The following is a 21135-nucleotide window of genomic DNA, read 5'->3' as shown; positions in this document are numbered from 1 at the left end:
TCGTGTATCACCTGGTTCGTAATACGGGTGACTAGGCTATAGCCAACACTGCCAGATATTTTGAGCATCTCTGCAGTGATTCCTGATGGGCCAGGGGCTTTCCCGGTCTTCATACTCTTAATTGCTTTATCTACCCTGGTACTATCAACTCGGATAGCTGGTCCCTCTATTGGGTTGACATACGGCAGGCTCTCTTCCTCCCATTCATTCTCTTTATTAAGCAATCTATCGTAGTGGCATCTCCAGACCTCTTTCTTTGCATCCTCATTTAGTGCAAGCATACCATCATCCATGCGAACACATTTCTCTCCTACATCACTATTCTCTCTCCTACACTGTCTTGCAACACGAAATACCTCGAGTCTTTGGTCCTCACGGCGCAGAACATTGGCAAATCTTTTCTTATCTGCTTCCCCTCTGGCTAAATAAACCTGTCGCCTAGCCTCCCTTCTGGCACATTGGTACAATTCCCTGCTACCACCGTTCTTCCAGTCCTTCCAAGCCTGTTTCTTTTGTCTAATAGCCCTGTCTACCTCCTTGTTCCACCACCACGTTACCCTGGGTCGAGAGAGGACCTTACACCACCCACAGATCTGGGCTTCTTTCGGTTTCCATCTACCAAATCCACTCACAATAAAACAGGAATCAAAGACAGTTGAGAAACACTGCAATATAAAAACTCTTTCCATCTCAACAGTCATTGGATCAACCAAGAATTGAAACTGAGTTTTGGCCTTCACTGAAATGATGCTTATTTCTTAATCTATATTAGCTCACAGGACACAAATTAAAATTTAAAAAACAGAGAAAAGAAAAGGCAAAATTATATAAATTTAAATACACATTTTATTTTAGACAGATGATACAAATACCAGAATGTTGATAGAATTTAAATAAACAAAAAAAAAAAATGTAGTTTAAAAAAAAATTTATCTTTTTTGTCTTTTGGTCAAGAACAAAGCCATAAAAACCAATTCTGGTATAATTTGTTTACAAAAATTCATATCTGGCATATTTTTCTTCCCAATATAAGATAGTATCTAAGACAAAATTGACAAAGAGGCAGTCAAATTTGCTAGCAATGAATTTTTAGAACCCACTGAAAAACACAATGTTTTTCACTCAAGGTGCTTAATGGTATTTCTCTCCTTCAACCCTAGGCTTTGACCATTAGAGATACGAATGTATTCCAAAGAATTAACTGTATGTAATAGAGGAGCAAAAGAGCAACACTAATTGAATGTTTCTTAACTAGAGACTGACCGTAGCTGAACCTGCGTCAGACAGAGACCTTATTTCTGTCTCATGCATGAGTGTGTGCATACATATGAAGAATATGTGTGCACATTTCTTCATTAATTCTTTTCTATGCTTGACAAATCGTAAAACTTTAAACAGACAAAAAACAAACAAAACACAGGCAGTAAACACCAATATACATGAATCAACAGACAAAGACATGGACTAAAAAAAGATAAATATTATCTTATTTTTCTTATTCTTTAATCTCAAATTTCCTTCTATTTATGAAATAAATCAGATCTCAAAATGGTACATTTTACTAGCCAGGGTAAACCATCTCGTGTCACTTATGTAGCAGTATAAGAGGGACAAGTGTAATGTTGATCCAAGCTCCTACAAGTGAGACAGAGACAGAAAGAGCTAGAAGTAGAAAGAAAGGAACTGGTGGTTTGCTTAGTCAAGGAAAATATCTTCCAAAACTGCAGAAAATTGCAACTAATCTTTCCAATATATTTGGAAATAAAGGTTACACCTTCAACCATCAAGTTGCTTCAGGATATCCTCCCTATCATGCAAAATTTTCCAAACTGCATCCTTCTCCTTCTTGGTTGGTTGTCTCTTTTTCTGCCGGGCACTTTGAACTTTACGATAGGCTTCAAGTAACTGAAATAAATATGAAATGATATTTTAGCAACAAGGACTGATTTATCCTAGTCTCAAAAATCTGTCAACACTTTCTAACAGAAACAAACATAAATTTAACCAACAACATATTTACCTCCGCCTTAGCAAAGGTAGAGGTATTGTTTTCAGTCATGTTCGTTTGTTTGTCATTGGTTAAGATATCTCAAAAATCACTGGATGGATTCAGCTGAAACTTTCAGGGATGTCTGGCCTCGTGACTTGCACAAACTGATTAGATTTTGGGATCGATCTGGTACCGGACAAGGATTCTGGATTATTTTTTCCCGTTTTTTTTTTTTACTTAATTTTTGAGAGCAGTTGGGTTCATTTTAGTATTCTCGTTTGTGAGAGCAGTCGAGTTTATTTCAGATATTCTCATTTTAAAAATCGTCTCTGGCTAATCATTGAGAGGACATTGGTGTTGCCTTGGCGGAGGTTTGCACTAAGTGCTCTTGTTATTGTTTAGAATGATGGATAAAATGGTTTGTGGTTTTTGTACTATGTTCAAATCCTGCTGGGGCAACTTTGAATTTCATCCTTCTCGAATCATTGTCATCATCATCACCAAAGTGCTGTTCAATGGAACTGAACCTAGAATCACATGGATGGGAAGCAAGCTTCTTAACCACAAGGCCATATCTGCACCAATCAATAACATTTAATTGACTTGCGCTTTGTATCTCCCTCACCATCTTCCAGAGCAATGCCTTTCCAATTTTGTCTGCTGGGACCATGAGGCAGACTGACAAGCCTTTTCAGACATCACTTGGTATTTTCTGTTGATATATGACATCATAGTTGTTATATATTCAGTTCTATTTTGTTTACTTTTGTAAAGTTTATTCAATGTTTTTATGTGAGTCCATTACTTCAAAATGTAAATCATTATTTCAACCAAAGTTTTAAAAAATCATCTTCTTAAATATACAAAAACAGAACAACAGAACTGAAACTGGAGAATCCTTCAATACAGGGTACCCTAGGGGTCGGCAAGGAATTAAAGGAGTCAATGATAGCCAAGGGGTCGACATGTGAAAGACCAGCTCACCCAGACAAACTGATTGAGATACTTAGTCAGTACCATGCTCATCCCTCACATTGATTTTGTTAATTTCAATAAAAGATATTCCAGCAATAGGATGCATTTTTCACATTTTCTAACCATGAAAACAATTTCATAAAAATTGAAAGTTTAATACTGTATACTTGCACACGTGGTTTTAAATGTAAAAAGTGTGTCATCTTCAACAGAATTTCTTAATTTGTCGTACATGTATATTCTAACTAACATTTTAATTGGCAGCATCAGTACCCAGTAAGCATTTAAGATCTGGTACAGTAAGGTAGGGTATTACGGTATTTTAAATGAGGAGGGTGGTCGATGTGGAAGGAGAAGTGGCTAAAGGGGGTCAATGGTTGAAAAAGTTTGGCGACCCCTGCTTCAATATATCTTTAAATCAAGGCAGCGAGCTGGCAGAAATGTTAGCATGCTGAATGAAATGCTTAGCGGTATTTCCTGTCTTTATGTTCTGAGTTCAATTTCCACCGAGGTCAACTTTGCCTTTCATCCTTTCGGGGTTGATAAATTAAGTACCAGTTGCGTACCGGGATCGATATAATCGACTGATCCCCTCCCCGAAAATTTCGGGTCTTGCCACTTTTTTTTTTTAAAGCCTGCTACTTAAGGGGCTTTTTTCACTTTCTGCCTACCAAACCCACTCAAAAGGCTTTGGTCAGACTATAGAAGAAAATATTTGTCCAAGGTGCCACACAGTGGGACAGAACATAGAACCACGTGGTTGGGAAGTGAAGTTTTAATTTGCTTGTAACATCTAACTTTTAACTAAAAGGGATATTTAATCAAATAACTTACTTCAGCATCAAGTGCAACTAATTTTTTCCTAAGCTTCTGAGATTCTATTTCCTCTCTTGCCAATTTCATTAATCTTTTTGTCATTATTGTGTTTTGATGATTGATGGCTTTTAGTTCTTCCTGTTTTCGGCGTAATTCTGAGAGAATTTCATCATCCGGGTTATCTTCGACTTTTTCATCAAAATCCAAAATTCCTGCCATTTAAAAATCAATAAAAACAATTGAAAATAAACAAAAATAGAAAGAAAGACTTTTAAAACCCCACAAACGCAGGTCATCAATAATGTACAACCTAGGCAATGTAATTAAGATACTGAAATTTGCCTTTTGACTGGAGGAAGAAAACACAAAGCAAGCTGCAGTTGCTCTTGACTCTAAAAGAAAACTGAAAATAACCTCAAGAAATTCAGGCCCAATTTCTCAAATGAATTTATATACTCTTTTATTTGTTTCAGTCATTTGACTGCAGCCATGCTGGAGCACTGTCTTTAGTCGAACAGATCGACTCCAGGACTTATTCCCTGTAAGCCTAGCACCTATTCTATCAGTATCCTCTGCTGAACCGCCAAGCTATGGGGATGCGAACACACCAGCATCGGTTGTCAAACAATGGTGGGGAGACACACAAACACACACACATATATACATACATATATGTATATGATGGGCTTCTTTTAGTTTCCATCTACCAAATCCACCCACAAGGCCCTGGTCAGCCCGAGGCTACAGTAGAAGACACTTGCCCAAGGTGCCATGCATTGGGACTGAACCTGGAACTATGTAGCTGGTAAGCAAGCTACCTACCACACAGCCACTCCTGTGCCTTTGTTTAGGAAAAGATTAGGTAAGGGATAACTTTGGACATGTCTTAGTTTTATCAGACCACATCAGTATAGTATAGTCAGAACAGTAAATATATATATATTTTTTTTTTATAGAAAAGATTTATGTATATTTCTGGCCAAAATAATAGACTGAAACATGTCTGTAGTAGTTCCTTGAATGCAAACTAATAACAGACTATTTTTTCTCTAAACATATATAAGGTGCATTTTTTTTTCTAAAAACAAATTCTCAAAGAAAAATCACTGTAGGTGGCTGTGTGGTAAGTAGCTTGCTTACCAACCACATGGTTCCAGGTTCAGTCCCACTGCGTGGAACCTTGGGCAAGTGTCTTCTACTATAGCCTTGGGCCGACCAAAGCCTTGTGAGTGGATTTGGTAGACGGAAACTGAAAGAAGCCTGTTGTACAGTGTATATGTTTGTCCCCCCAACATTGCTTGACAACCAATGCTGGTGTGTTTATGTCCCCGTAACTAAGTAGTTTGGCAAAAGGAGACCGATAGAATAAGTACTAGGCTTACAAAGAATAAGTCCTGGGGTCGATTTGCTCGACTAAAGGTGGTGCTCCAGCATGGCCACAGTCAAATGACTGAAACAAGTAAAAAAGTAAAACGAGAGAGTATATGTGAAGTTGGGTCTATATTACATATCTTAATGCACTAAAGAATTTATTTCCCTGAATATGTGCTGCTGAAATTGTGGTGCATCTAATATACCTGTAAATATTTTAGGCCATATACAAGAAATAAACTTGAGAAATTAATTGATTTTTTTAGAAATTGTTTCCCTTTATTCTTTCAGAGTTGCTGACAATTGCCATTAAGTTATGCTTACTTCTTACAAGAGAAAAATTTCAGTTAAGAATTTATTACATACAACATTCAGTACCTCACACTTCAATCTAATTATTCAAATTCATTCCCTTGGCTCACATAAGTTATTACCCATAGCTTATTTTATTTTTTGATTTAAGATACCTCACCCTAAGACATAAATTTGTTCATTTGTTTTTCCATGTTTTTCCATGTTAGCATGGGTTAGACAGAAGTGAAAACATTACCACTACTCATACTGACTTTCTTAGAGCACACATGTAAACAAACACATAGACACACTTACTATATATATTTACATTAAATATATATATATATCATCATCTTCATCCTTTTTAACGTCCGTTTCCTATGGATTGGATGGGTTTATATTGGGTTGTCCGGAAAGTTCGTGCTGATTTTTAAAGGAAAGAAAAAGATCAACAAATACTTGCCATTACATTTTTAATCAACCAAATATGAACCATTTTGTTGCACAATGCGTCTCCATCTTTCCTTTAACTTAAAAATACCCTCTTCACAGAATTGAGGTGGTTTCATGGCAAATAAGTCGAAAGGTAAGCTACTATAAATCTGCATGAACTTTCCGGACAACCCAATATATATATATATGTATATAATGATGGGCCTCTTTCAATTTCTGTCTATCAAATTCACACTTACCAGGCTTTGATTGGCCTTGGGATATAGAAGACATTTGCTCAAGGTGCTGTGCAGTGTAACTGAACCGAAAACTAAATCATAGGAAAGGAAACTTCTACACCATACAACCATGCCTGCATCTATATTAATTATCCAAACCCATATCACTAACCCTCCGTAAGAGGGGGGGTAGTGATATGGATCTCTCTCTCTCTCTAGCATACATACAATTAATCCCTATATAATTTACAATAGAAAATAGTTGAAAACATATTTTAGTCCCTGCCCCTAAAGGAGTTGTGTGTAATTAATGAAATGACTTTGAGTGAATATTTTATGTAAATTAATTAACCTTGTTCTTCTAGTTCTTTTTTAATTCTTTTTTCAAGCTGAACAGCATTGCTGATATTTAGCTGTTTGGCTAACATCTTTGGAGAAATTGATGGTGGATCTTCTAGATCTGAAATGTAAAAAACATTCATCAAATATTTCAATATTAAAACCGTTTGAAATATCAAAATAGAGCAAATCTATTCAACATTTAATCTAAGTTTTAATCTGTGAATTGTGCAATTGTTGCTAAAGCAAAATATCATATAAAGTTAGTGAACAAGGGGATTATCTGTATTGTTAGAGTAAAATGCATGTTAGATAAGTTGTTGTTGTTGTTGGCACTCCGTCGCTTACGATGTCGAGGGTTCCAGGTGATCCGATCAATGGAACAGCCTTCTCGTGAAATTAGCATGCAAGTGGCTGAGCACTCCACAGACACATGTACCCTTAACGTAGTTCTCGGGGATATTCAGCGTGATACAGTGTGACAAGGCTGACCCTTTGAATTAGAGGCACAACAGAAACAGGAAGTAAGAGAAAGTTGTGGTGAAAGAGTACAGCAGGGTTCGCCACCATCCCGTGCCGGAGCCTCGTGGAGCTTTAGGTGTTTTCTCTCAATAAACACTCACAACGCCCGGTCTGGGAATTGAAACCGCGATCCTATGACCGCGAATCCGCTGCCCTAACCACTAGGCCATTGCGCCTCCACTGTTAGATAAGATTCAATAAAAAAAAAAAAAAGTTTGCATTTGTATATCAATAAAACTTCAAAGTAACATCTACTTTTCCATGTTTGCATGAGTCAGATTTTCTACAGCTGCATACCGTTTCTGTCGTCAATACTCACCTGTTTCCAGGCACTCAAATTTCCCATTGGAAGCTATATGATGATGTTGCTTGACTTGTGATGCTGAGACAAGGGTGCATATACTCACACATACACTAATACATGAATATATAAGATGGGCTTCTCTCAATTTCTGTCTACCAAATTCACTCACAAGACTTTGATTGGCCTAGGGCAGTAGTAGAAGACACTTGCCCAAGGTGCCATGCAGTGGGATTGAACCTGAGACCACATAGTTGGGAAGCAAGCTTCTTAACCACAGCCACACCTGTAGCAATAAATTATTTAATGCAAATCAACATTGCTGTTTCTAAAACTGGTGAAAGGCAATGAGGAAGCTCATGTAGTCATTTGAACTGCTAGAAATAGCAGCAAAAAATCTCTCTCAAATCAAATCTAGTCTTAAATAAAGACATATTGAACAATATAGTCTCAGCTACATATAAAATGGAATGGCCATGGATGGAATGCCTTTGACCACAGGCTTGCTTAATCAGGGCAAACTTGCTTAATCAGGGCAAACTTGCTGCTAAACAATATCATTAACAAAAAATATAGCGTATATGTAGTATATTCAAAACGGTGACCAAAAAATTCTTTCCAAAACTCATTTATAAATATTTAGGACCTTAGAACTTTTGTTATCATCATCATCATCGTTGTTTAATGTCCGCTTTCCATGCTAACATGGGTTGGATGATTTGACTGAGGACTGGTGAACCAGATGGCTACACCAGGCTCCAATCTGATTTGGCAGAGTTTCTACAGCTGGATGCCCTTCCTAACGCCAACCACTCCGAGAGTGTAGTGGGTGCTTTTATGTGCCACCAGCATGAAGGCCAGTCAGGCGGTACTGGCAACGGCCACGCTCAAAATGGTGTATTTTACGTGCCACCTGCACAGGAGCCAGTTCAGCAGCACTGGCAACGATCTCGCTCGAATGTCTTTACACATGCCATCCGGCACAAGTGCCAAGAAGGCGATGCTGGGCACAGGTGCCGTGACAGTTTCGCTTTCGCTTGCCCCAATAGGTCTTCGCAAGCAGAGTTTCGTTTCCAATGAAGGGGACGACGTTGGCATTATTAATTCAAGCAGTGAGAAAGTGATAAAGTCAATCAACTGGAAAGTATTTAATACCTTTAGTGCTAATATCTGCTGTCGTATCATCAACTGGTGCCATTACATGTTCTTCAATAAGTGCAGTAACAAGTCGTTGAGTAAGAGGACCAAAAGGGGAATCATCATTGGAACTGAAAGGAAACAAAAATTGCAATAACTAATTAATTGTCAAAATATAATGAGTATAACCAATGTCTTTGAAAGAGGCATGAACATCACACAATCTCATTTCTTCTGTCTTTTAATGCTGAAATGTTATATTAATGTATGTAACTAATATTTCTCAAACTCTAAGAAAATTTGAAGTAATTGTTTAACAAGTCAAGTCCCTGACTCAGTTTACAGATCTGGTCGTAGACAGTTCACTTTAACTTACTTCAGAAAGGCAAGATTATCATATCATATCATTCACATCTCAACCACTGCCACCCTCTGTTACATGTACATAAAGCCTTCTGTCAGTGTAACATCAAAAAAAGAAAAAAAAAAACAAAGAAAAAGAAAAAAAAACTCCCACTATATTCCCAAAGCTAATACAACCAGTCTTTCTGTAACTAACAGAGGCACTTTCAAGAAGAGTTAGAAGGAGTGTTTTCATTGCACAAACAATGGATGGTTAAGAATGGTCACATGACATAATAAATGTACTGACAATGAGATATTTCTTAACCAAGTGCATTACTTACTGAGACAAAAACAGTCTTCATTCTGTGAATATATTTCCTATGATTTAGCAGTAGATAGATTTAGTGTAAATATTTAGTCAACAATACCTATGATCAAAAACATTTTAGTCATAATCATCCCATGCTTTAGATATAGTTTGCTCCTAACTACATTTTATTAAATGAGTTTTCTTTTTGAAGATGGCAGAACCAATAACAATCTAGGTAGTTCCTCCTTTCAATTAATTCCACAGGAAAAATTAGTCAAAAATTCATTTACTCTCTCCAGTTTTTAAATATTCAAAATCTCAAAGTTAAATCAATCTAGCTTAAAAAAAAAAGGATCAATCAATATGAAATTTAATTTGATACATTAATGTTGTATATTTTATTAAACAAAACAACTACAAATTATAATGAAAAGTTATTTTCTATCAATATTAGAATGCATTTCTTTTTTTTTTTTTTTTTTGCTCTCAGCGCAAAAGTGAATTTTTGAAGCATACAAGTGAATAGGACAAACAATTGAAGCATTCAGGTGGATATGACAATTATTTAGGAGATTTGTGTGGAAGTAACAAGCAACAAGTCAATAGCAGGAAATTAAAAAAAAATCCCAAAATAAACAAGCATGTTAGAAGGAGAAAAAAAAGAAGAAGAAAAGGTTTAATACCCAGTGCAAAGAAGATTGCTCATATGTTAATAGAAGAAATATTTGAAATAAAATATGCTTTAAGAATTTTTTTTTTCAAAAATTCCTTACAGCTTCTTAAGAGTCTTAAATTGCATACTACATTTCAATTAAAGAATAAGTTATTGACTCAGCAAGATGATTTTAACCCTTTAGCATTTAAACAAGCCATATCCGACCCAAATATTCTACCTGATTTTTTATTCAAACTGGTCAGATCTGGCCTGTCATACCTATCCTACAATGTCATTCTAAAAATATATAATCATATCATTGAAATCTCAAAGTTACAAAATACTTAATTATGATTAATTCAAAACAATGTGAATAAATAAGCATTACATTTGACAGAAATAACCTTGATGCTAAAGGGTTAAGAAATTTCAGTTTCAAAACTTAAAAAGCTTCAATTAGACAGTGAAGGGGATGGGGGGAGAAATCTTGAGTAGAACTTGTTTTCTCTTCTCCAATTTCTTAACTGTGGAAGAAGATAAGGGGGAGGAGAAGTATTAACAAAAAAAAAAAAGAGAGAGAGAATTAGATGGAAGATAGAGGGAACAAGCAGAATTTGAGGTAAATGTGATTCCTGGTAAGGGGTGGGGGAGGAATATAAATCAAAAATATACTCACCCTTTCCTGTTGTAAGAGCAACAAGAAAGAAATAATTGTTAGTTACATTGTCTGTAGTTGAGATTACTTTCATAAAATCTCACTAGTAACTAAATAATACATTTACAAAATATATCGAGTTTTAGTGAGATGTGATAACACTCGCTTGAAAAACACAGCCTTTATACTAAGTGAAGACTGATGATATATCTGCTGAATGGTAAGTTTTCTGTTATCGTCATCAGTGTAATTTGTTAGTAAACAAAATAAAATGATGAACAGAATTGTAGCTTGTATTTTCTTCTGGTAAATAAGGAATAATGACATCTTCTTACGAGACTGTACAACAAGCTGAACAACTCTCTATGTTGCATTTTTTATCTTCTTCTTGCTCCAGTCATTAGACTACAGCCATACTGGGGCACTGCACTGAAGGATCTTTAGACAAATGAAATGGCTCCAGGACTTATTTTCTTACTTTTTCTATAGGTCGCTTTTCCAGGACTGCGAAGTTACAGGGATGTAAACACACCAACACTAGTTGTCAAGCAGTGGGTGGAGGCAAACTCAGATACAAAGACACACACAAGATATATGTATATGTTCTTTTACTTGTTTCAGTCATTTGATTGCGGCCATGCTGGAGCACCGCCTTTAGTCGAACAAATCGACCCTAGGACTTATTCTAAGTTACGGGGATGTAAACAAACCAGCATCGGTTGTCAAGCGATGGTGGGGGGACAAACATAGACACACCAACATACACACACATATATATATATATATATATATATATATATATGACAGGCTTCAGCTTCCATCTACCAAATCCACTCACAAGGCTTTGGTCGGCCCGAGGCTATAGTAGAAGACACTTGCCAAAGTTGCCACGCAGTGGGACTGAACTCAGAACTATGTGGTTGGTAAGCAAGCTACTTACCATGTAGCCACTCCTCCTACAACACACACACATATATATATATATATATATATATATATATATATATATACATACACACACACACACACAACAGACTTCTTTCAGTTTCTGTCTACCAAATCCACTCATAGAGCTTTGGTTGCCTGAAGATTATAGAAGACACCTGCCCAACTTGTCATGCAGTGGGACTGAACCTAGAACCATGTAGTTGAGAAGCAAACTTCTTACCTCACAGCCTATGTGCAACCATGCTGAGGCCCTGCTTTGAAGAAAATTTAGTTGAATGAATTGAACCTTGTACTAAATTTTTTTTTTAAAGCCTGGTACTTATTTTATTGGTTTCTTTGCTGAACCACTAAGTTACAGGCTCTTAAACAAAGCACCACCAGGTGTCAAGATGTGGTAGGGGACAAACACAGACACAAACACACACATACATGGGCTTCTTTCAGTTTTCACCAACCAAATCTACTCACAAGTGTTTGGTTGAGTTGAGGCCATACAAGAAGACATTTGCCCAAGGTGCCACGCTGTGGGACTGAACCCAGAACCATGTGACTGGGAAGTAAACTTACCACACAGCCATGCTTGCACCGATCAATATAAAAAAATAAATTGTCATCATTATTATTATTATTTAATGTTCTCTTCCCATGTTGGCATGGTTGGATGATTAGACAGGATCCTGCATTGAACTCCAATGTCAGCCTTGGCATGCTTTCTATGGCTGGATGCCCTTCCTAGCTTCAACCTTTTTACAGTATGTAATAAATAAAAGAAAAAATGTAAACATGAATGGGTTCCACAAACAAACAAAGTTTCAATGAGAAGTACCTTAAAAAAATAAGTTACGAAACTTAAAACTTACCAACTTTCAGATTTTTTTAAAAGGTTGGTAGATTCATTGGAATTTGTTGCAGTTGAATTATTGTTATTCCGTCGTTTATCAGAGATCTTGGCACCTTTTTAGGAAGAAAAATGAAAGAAAATGGTTTAGTAATAAGATGAAAAAAAAAATTTCCAGATGAATTAAAAATTCTAATTTTACAAAAATTCAAGAATCTGCAAGACAGCTGCATAAGTCAGATTTGAGACCAAAGAGTTATGAAGTTGAAAATCCATTTCAGTTACACTGCAACAAAATAAACCAAAAAGTTGATAACTTAAATCAACTTGGCTAATACCCCTCTCCCAGCTGAAGGGGGATTTTATTTTGCAAGTTACTTGGTGACCATGTTAGTGCTGGTACCATGTAAAAAGTAGCAGTGTTGATACCACATAAGAAGCACTGGTGATGATGCCAAATAAAAAGCACTGGTGATGGTGCCATGTAAAAAGTATTCACTACACTCTGTCAAGTGGTTGGCTTCCAGCTGTAGAGACCATGCCAAAATAGACAATGGAACCTAGTGTGACCCCTGGCCTTTACCAGCTACTGTCAAAAAGTTCAAACCATGTTAGCATGGAAGGTAGATGTTAAATGATGAGGATGATTATGATGACAGTTCATACCAGCCAAACACACACACACACACAGGGTGTATGGTGATACTGAAATGAAGCCCCAGTTGCATTATTGTGATATATCACTATTTATAAAATTACCAAGGATCCAAATACAAGGTATTGCTAAGAATGTTACCACAAAAAGTTTCTGCTTTGTATTGGAAGGAGGAGGAGGAGGAAAAGAAGGTGCTGCCACTGCCACCACAATTTTAAATAGCAAATCTTTATATCTGTTTATACATTTACTTTGTTTTTATGTCTGTTTTTTCCATGGCAGCATGAGTTGGATGAATATGTTATTGAGGTATGTGATTTTGGGTTCAATCCCACTTCATGGCATTTAGGCAGATGTCTTTTACTATAGTCATGGGCAAATCAAAACCTTGTGAGTAGATATGGCAAATAGAAACTGAAAGAAGCCTATTGTATGTGTAAGTTTCTTGACTCAACATTGCACGACTGTTGTAAGTGAGCATTGTCATCATACAGTTGTTGTTTGTTTGCAATCTTTTGTGAAAATATACCTTGGCATGGGGAAAGATTACCTCCCTTGCAAACAGGTGATGGCTGGCAACAGGAAAGGCATCTTGCCATAGAAAAATCTGCCTCAACAAAATTCTCTGTGACACATGCTAGCGTGGAAAAGTGAACGTTAAAATGATGACAATGATGATGATGATAAAGTTACACTGTAAGAAAAGAAACAAGTCATAGCAGAAGACACAGAATAAGAAATCATCTATGTCTACCAGTGAGGAGCACAAATAGATTGTATTAACAAAATTTATGGCTGGATGCCCTTTCTGTAAAATTGTTGGCAATAGGACGGGCATCCAACCGTAAAAACCATGCTAAAAGAGACCTCGCGGTTGCTGGTGTTATGTGAAAAGCAACCAATTCACTCTGTAAAGTGATTGGTGTTAGGAACGGCATTCAACCATGAAAACCATACCAAAAGAAACTGTGCTGGTGTTTCTTGGAAAGCAGTCATGATGTTAGGAACGGCATCCAGCTGTAAAAAGCATCCCAAAACAGACAGTGGAGCTTACTATACTCCTCTGGCTAGCCAGCTCCTGTCAAATTATCCGACCCATGCCAGCATGGAAGATGGACTTTAAATGTTGATGATGACGATGAAAACTGATATACTGAAAAGCAAACAGAATGGGAATTTAAGATGTGTACCTTCTTTTTGTTCATCCATGATATCTTCTTGAGCCCATCGTTCCGAGTAATGTTTGCCCAAAGGCGGAATTTTGAAAAACTCACTATCATCTTTAATTGTAACCAGAACTTCTTCTAGAACTTTCATATCTTCAGTACTGATTTCTGCACAGTAAGGATCAACTGATGCCCAAAAGCGATTTACAATATCATTTTTCTGGCTACGAGCTATGTCCGAGGATTCTGAAATGTCATAGTCAGGCATTTTCACCTACAAAAAATACAAATGTTTTTTAAAAAAATTAGGAGTCATATTATTTTGATTCTTTAATCTGCCACCTGAAAACAACATTAGAATTTTTAAAACCAAACGCGTCAACACTAATATCTATTTTTTACTTAACAAAATCCCATAAAAATTATACCAACCACATGGTTCCAGGTTCAGTCCCACTGCATGGCACCTTCTACTATAGCCTTGAACCGACCAAAGGCTTGTGAGTGGCTTTGGTAGATAGAAACTAAAAGAAGCCCGTCGGATATATACACACATATGTATATGTGTGTATGTTTATGTGCCTGCGTTTCTCCTCCCACCATCGCTTGACAACCGATGCTGGTGTGTTTACATCTCCGTAACTTAGCAATTCAGCAAAAGAGACCAATAGAATAAGTACTAGGCTTACAAAAAATAAGTTCTGGGGTTCATTTGTTCGACTAAAGGCGGGGGGGGGGGGGGCTACAGTCAAATGACTGAAACAGATAAAAGAGTAACATGTAAGTACTCAACACATTAGGTGTGAATAAATTTGCATTCTTAAACAGTGGTTTCAAATTAGGGCAGCAAGCTAGCAGAATTATTAACATGTTGGGCAAAATGCTCAGCAACATTTTGTCCGTTTTTACATTCTGAGTTCAAAACCTGCCAAGGTTGACTTTGCCTTTCATCCTTTCAGGGTCAACAAAACAAGTACCAGTTGAGTACTGGGGTTGATATGATCGATTTCCAAAATTTGAAACCAATATAATGGTTTCAAGTTATGGCACAAGGCCAGCAATTTTTGGTTAGAAGTGGGTGAGTCAATTACATCATCCTCAGTACTTTATTTTATTGACCCAGAAAGGATGAAAACTGAAGTTGACCATGGTAGAACTCAGAATGTAAAGCGGGAAGAAATGTTACTAAGCAAATTTCTCAATGCAATAATGATTCTGCCAGCGCTCCTTTTTTTTGAAAAAATATATAAAATTTTGTTACGAGAACATTTTTCTAGTGGCTGGTTTATGGAAAAGAAATCACCACTAGAACGTCTTGACCAGCCAGTGTGTAGGAAGGCAGTGGAAGGAGTTCAGGGAATCGTAACCTCTTGGTAAAGGGAAGATTTCTCTTTCCACATAAATGACAGAAGCAAATGTAAGAATTGTGATGCTACATGTTGGGAGACATGAATTACCTGTGTATGAGAGATTGACAACAGGATCAGTCCTCAGCTCCCTCTTATTCATCATAGTCCTCCAGACAATAACAGAGGAATTCAGGACGGGCTGCCCCTGGGAGCTCCTGTATGCTGATGACCTTGCCCTAATAGCTATATCACTATCAGAACTAGAGAAGTTTCAGGTGTGGAAGCAAGGTCTAGAATTGAAGAGCCTTTGAGTCAATCTAGCAAAAATCAAGTCTTGGTAAGTTGGAAGACAGACAAATCACAAGTCCTTTCAGGTAGATGGCCCTGCTTGGTCTGCAGAAAAGGCATAGGTAGAAACTCCATAAGATGTACCCAGTGTAAGCTATGGACATGCAGCAATATCAAAGGAAGGTTAACTGGGAAGATAGGTTTTTGCACGTGGCAGATGCACAGGGGCAATAAACACTGAAGGTGTTTATTGATTCCATCACATGCCAGGGGGAAAAACTAGAAGTAGTTGATAGTTTCCGTTACCTAGGTGACCAAGGCAGTAGTGGGGTGGATGCTCTGAGAGTGTAGTTGCAAGAATAAGAAAAAGCCTGGGCAAAGTTCAGAGAGCTCCTACCTTTGCTGGTAACAAGGGGCTTCTTGCTCAGAGTGAAAGGTAGACTGTAAGATGCACGTGTGCGAACAACCATGCTACATGGCAGTGAAATATGGGCTGTGACTGCTGAGAAAGAAATAAAGCTAGTATGCCCTGTTGGATGTGTAATGTCAGTGTACATACATGAGAGAGTGTAAGCGCCCTGAGAGAAAAGTTGGGCATAAGAAGCATCAGATGTGGTGTGCAAGAAAGACGACTGCGCTGGTATGGTCATGTGTTGTGTATGGGTGAGGACAGCTGTGTTAAGTGTCACACCCTAACAGTGGAGGGAATCTGTGGAAGAGGTAGACCCAGGAAGACATGGTGTGAGGTGGTGAAGAACCACCTTCAAACGTTGGGTCTCACAGAGGCAATGAAAAGCAACCAAGACCTTTGGATATATGCTATGCTTGAGAAAACCCGGCAAGCCAGGTGAGATCGTAGCCGTAGCTGATGCCAGTGTTGCATATGAAAGTATCCTTCACTTGTCAGGCAAATATGCTGAGCTCGAGAAGACCTGTTGAGTCAAGTGAAATCATAGCCGTGGCTGATGTCAGTTCTGCCTGACTGGCACCCGTGCCAGTAGCATGTAAAAAGCACCACTTGAGCGTGGCTGATGCTAGTGCCACCTGGCTGACACATAAAAAGTACCATTCAAGCATGGTCAATATCAGTGCCGCCTGCTCCCAAGCAGGTGGCATATAAAAAGCACCATTCGATGGTGGTCGATGCCAGTGTTGCCGACTGGCCCCTGTGCTGGAGGCACGTAAAAAGTACCCACTACACTCTCAGAGTGGTTGGCATTAGGAAGGGCATCCAGCTGTAGAAACCTTGCCAGATCAGATTGGAGCCTGGTGCAGCCTCCTGGCTTGCCAGTCCTCAGTTAAACTGTCCAACCCATGCTAGCATGGAAAGCGGATGTTAAACAATGATGATGATGAATATAAACACTTCACTTCTACAAGACTTTCTCAGCTTGTGCTTTGCCTTTCATGTAGGTTAACATTACATAAACAATGGATCATAGTTACATCACTGCTGTCAATCTTTCACACAGAGATAGTTCATGTCTCCCAACATGTAGCATCACAATTCTTACATTTGCTTCTGTCATTCATGTGGAAAGAGAAATCCTCCCTTTACCAAGAGGTTACAATTTCCTGAACTCCTTCCACCTCTTTCCTACTCTCTGGCTGGTCGAGAGGCTCTGGTGGTGGTTTCTTTTCCATAAACCAGCCAAAGAGCCACTAGAAAAATGTCCACGTAACAAAATTTTATACATTCTTAAAAAGTAGGAACAATATTAATGCAACGAATTAAGGTGGCAAGTTGGCAGAATCGTAAGCATGCCAGACAAAATACTTAGAGGCATTTTGTCAGTTTTTATATTCTGAGTTCAAATTCCTTCGGGGCCGACTTTGCCTTTCATCCTTTCGGGATCGATAACATAAGTACCAGTTGATGTAACTGACTCAGTTCCTCTACCGAATTTTCAGGCTTTGCACCAAAATGTGAAACCAATGTTATTGCAGTGAATTAAAATCATGTGAATGGAGTTGGAGTTACTGGTGCAGTAAAGAGGAGGGCCATAAATTCCATTACTGAAGCTGTGACTTGATCAACTGCAGGGAGATTAACTGGGTGAAGGGTCTGATGTTAAAAGACTCGAAACCCTCCATGAGACCCCACAAACGTCACTGATGATGCATCCCAGAGTATCCATCAGATGTATTTCAGATCTAAGAAATATATAATTTTAAATTACGGAGATGTACTTGCATAGCAAGTGACCTGATCTGAGATCGTGTGCTGGAACGAAAACAATTGCAGCGTGGAAGGTGTTTATAAGCCATTTAAAATAACACACAAAAGCCGTCAGATTCACTTCAACATTTAAATTTAATTTGTCAAAATATTTTCGTCACTTTGAGACTGCGACCTGTTCACTGACAAAATTGTGCTGCATCTTTTGTCAGTGAACAAAATTAAATTTAAATGTTGAAGTGAATCTGACGGCTTTTGTGTGTTATTTTAAATGGCTTATAAACACCTTCCACGCTGCAATTGTTTATAATTTTAAATTTGTGTGTAAAATTGGAACAATTAAAATTTAATTGGAAATTTACTAACTTGTGAATTTTTGTTCTTTGGCCTTCCTGGTCCACTACAATGAGTAGCTTTTCCATTGCTGTCTTTGAATTTTTTGTTTGGTTTATCTTCAGCTCCACTGCCACCTTTCCCTCGTTTTACGACTGGCACATCAGAAGCCTGGAGAAAACAAAAAAATGAAGCAAAAAAAAAAAAAGAAAAGAAAAAAAGACACTCCTAAATACACATATATATTCTTGTATATATATTTAAACATCAAAAAGGTCTAGAATTTGGTCTAAAAGGAAGAATATCAAGTAATAAATGCTAAATTTTCCAATGAGGAAGAAGCAGACATTATATCTGAAATACACCAAGTTATTCTTTTACTGGTTTCAGACTTTGGACTGCAGCCAAGCTGGGGTACCAACCTTCATGGGTTTTGGTCAAACAACCCCAGTATTTATTTCAGTCTGTACTGATTTTATCAATGTCTATTTTTCGAAAGGCTAAGTTAAGTTTTTATGTAAAGAGACACAACTTGATACCTGGTAAACATTGACAACATTGACAAGGAAACCGCATACATACATACATATATATGTATATATATATATATATATATATGTGTGTGTGTGTGTATATATATATATATATATATGTGTGTGTGTGTATATATATATATATATATATATATATATATACATATATATATGTGTGTATATATATATATATACACACACACACACATATATATATATATATAATGGGTTTCCTCTACAATTTTTGTCTACCAAATTCCAGGCACAAGGCATTGATCAACAAAGGCTACAGTTGCTTAAGATGTCGCACAGTGGGATCAAAATGTGTCTAACAGTTCTATTTTATAAAATAGATTATTTAATTATTAAAACATACATAGCATTATCTTATCAAAACATATTAATTAAAATCTTCAACTAAGCAAAAATGTACAGAAATTATTTGATAGGAATGAAAATTGTATGCATGTGTAGATTTTTATCTGGAATAATTAAAAGAATAATGTATAACTTTAAAATAAAATGATGAAAAATTATTTTTTTTATATTAAAAATAATTGCATAAGAAAAGTAAAAAAAATCAAACTGAAAAGCTTAGAACTAATTGTTGATAATTGCAATTATTAGCAAAAATTTTTAAACAGTTAACAGTGAAAAATTCAGAGAAACCTTAGAGGAAAGCAAAATGTTTTTTTCTATATCTCAAACTTCAAAAATGACCATTTAATTGGAATTACTTCATTCTAGCAAGCAGCCTGCAAATTTATTGTTAATTTTCTAATTATTATGAATTTAATTTCTTTAGCTAAGACAATGGGTAGCTCCAATGGTTATATTTTAAATGAAATTATAATTTTGAGAAAAGAATATTATAACAAAGTTGTGCAGAAACAAATTTCAAAATACACAAAATGTTGGTACACTAATTTGAAATCTGATAACATAAACTATTATTATTATTATTATTATTATTATTATTATTATTATTATTATGTTTTTTTATCAAGTTAGAAAACAATACAAAATCATAACTGGGTTGTTAGATATGGTCTTTGTTCAAGGATGAGATGCTTTAACAGTATTCCCAGTTCTATATTTACATGTAATAGAACTAAGCCGGTCTACACCTATTTGCGCTCAGCTAGAAAGAGTGAATGATATTCGTTTTGCTGAAGCAACTGTTTAAATAGTTGAATTGCTGTTCAAGAGCCAATCATTCAGCCTTGAGTAGAAAGTGGATTTTGTTTTCTCAAGCAGACAAACAAATTTCACTGCCTGGTCCCAAAACTGTAGTATGGATTTTTGGCTAACAAACACCATAACCTTACAGTGAATGCAGTAAAAAAAGAGTTTTACATTATCATCCACAAGCATGATAACTGTCCATATACTAGAAGACTATCTGGAAATTTTAAGACAATAGGTAAAATATTCCTTAATAGCTTTAATAAGACATGACAATGCCAACATGTCATTATAAATATATCATCATACAAATTTTGTTTTCCCATATTGGCATGGGATGGAGCACGTACAGGGTCAGCAATTCCGGGGGAAGGGAATAGTTGATAATATTGACTGAAGTTCTCAGTTGGTACTTATTTTATCAACCCTGAATTGATGAAAGGTAAAGCTGACCTCGGCAGCATTTGAATTCAGAATGTAAAGATGCCTGACATGCTGCTAAGCATTTCATCTGGCATTGCCGATGATTCTGTCATCTCGTTGCCTTACTCTATTAATAGCAACCTCTATTAATATTAACCTCAGTTACCATAAGTTTTGTAATTTGTCTAACTTAACTCACTAAAGCTAACTGGATCAAATGATTGATACAAAATCTGGCTTTTTTTTTTTCACATAATATAAATTTCTAATTTTCCCAGCTCATTTTCATATCAAGTAACTTCAAAATATAATTAGCTTATTAATTGTATGGAATACTAACATTATTTAAGATATTTTCATTTATTTTCAAAGAAAATTATCATCTAACTTTTGATTGTCTGATTACTGATATTTTTAGTACGATGCCTTTACTAAAAATATTATGACGATCATTAAATTGATAGTAATTTTCCTTTTTGTGAAAATTGAGTAGTTTTAATGCTTTATAGGAACAATTTTTCATAAACACATCAGCAGAAAGACTTGGAAAATCTTTAGTAGTTTCCCAAACTAACTAATGCTAAAAACTGGAAATACATTAATAAACACACACACACACACACGTATATATATACATATATATATATATATATATATATATATATATATATATATATATATATATATATGTATATATATATATATATATATATATATATATATATATATATATATATATATATATATATATATATATATAAGTATATATGTTATAGATATGTTTGTATATGTTAGGTTGTTATATTTGAACAGTGAAGTGCTCAATCCAGACTTAGAAATGTGTGCATATCAAGCAC

The 21135-nt window shown here is 36.3% G+C and overlaps 1 protein-coding gene across 4 annotated transcripts in view; it reads right to left on the bottom strand.

Annotated features, from left to right (window-relative positions):
* Window positions 1–828: 828 nt before the first annotated feature.
* LOC106868587 (transcriptional adapter 3) overlaps window positions 829–21135 on the bottom strand; it is a 46000-nt gene continuing 25693 nt past the window's right edge. For all 4 annotated transcript variants that reach the window (XM_014913929.3, XM_052968163.2, XM_089352951.1 and 1 more), the window contains 7 exons: window positions 18171–18308; window positions 14013–14262; window positions 12190–12283; window positions 8435–8547; window positions 6470–6577; window positions 3800–3993; window positions 829–1905 (listed from right to left, as the gene is read on the bottom strand). In XM_014913929.3, coding sequence (XP_014769415.1) covers window positions 1777–1905; window positions 3800–3993; window positions 6470–6577; window positions 8435–8547; window positions 12190–12283; window positions 14013–14262; window positions 18171–18308 — 1026 coding nt within the window. In that variant the 3' untranslated portion in view covers window positions 829–1776. The remainder of the gene's footprint in view (window positions 1906–3799; window positions 3994–6469; window positions 6578–8434; window positions 8548–12189; window positions 12284–14012; window positions 14263–18170; window positions 18309–21135) is intronic.

This window comes from Octopus bimaculoides, chromosome 5, assembly GCF_046866305.1.
Source record: "Octopus bimaculoides isolate indiv1 chromosome 5, ASM4686630v1, whole genome shotgun sequence".
Lineage (NCBI taxonomy): Eukaryota > Metazoa > Mollusca > Cephalopoda > Octopoda > Octopodidae > Octopus > Octopus bimaculoides.
Note: the sequence above shows the minus strand (reverse complement) of the source record. Positions and strands in the feature narration are given on the sequence as shown.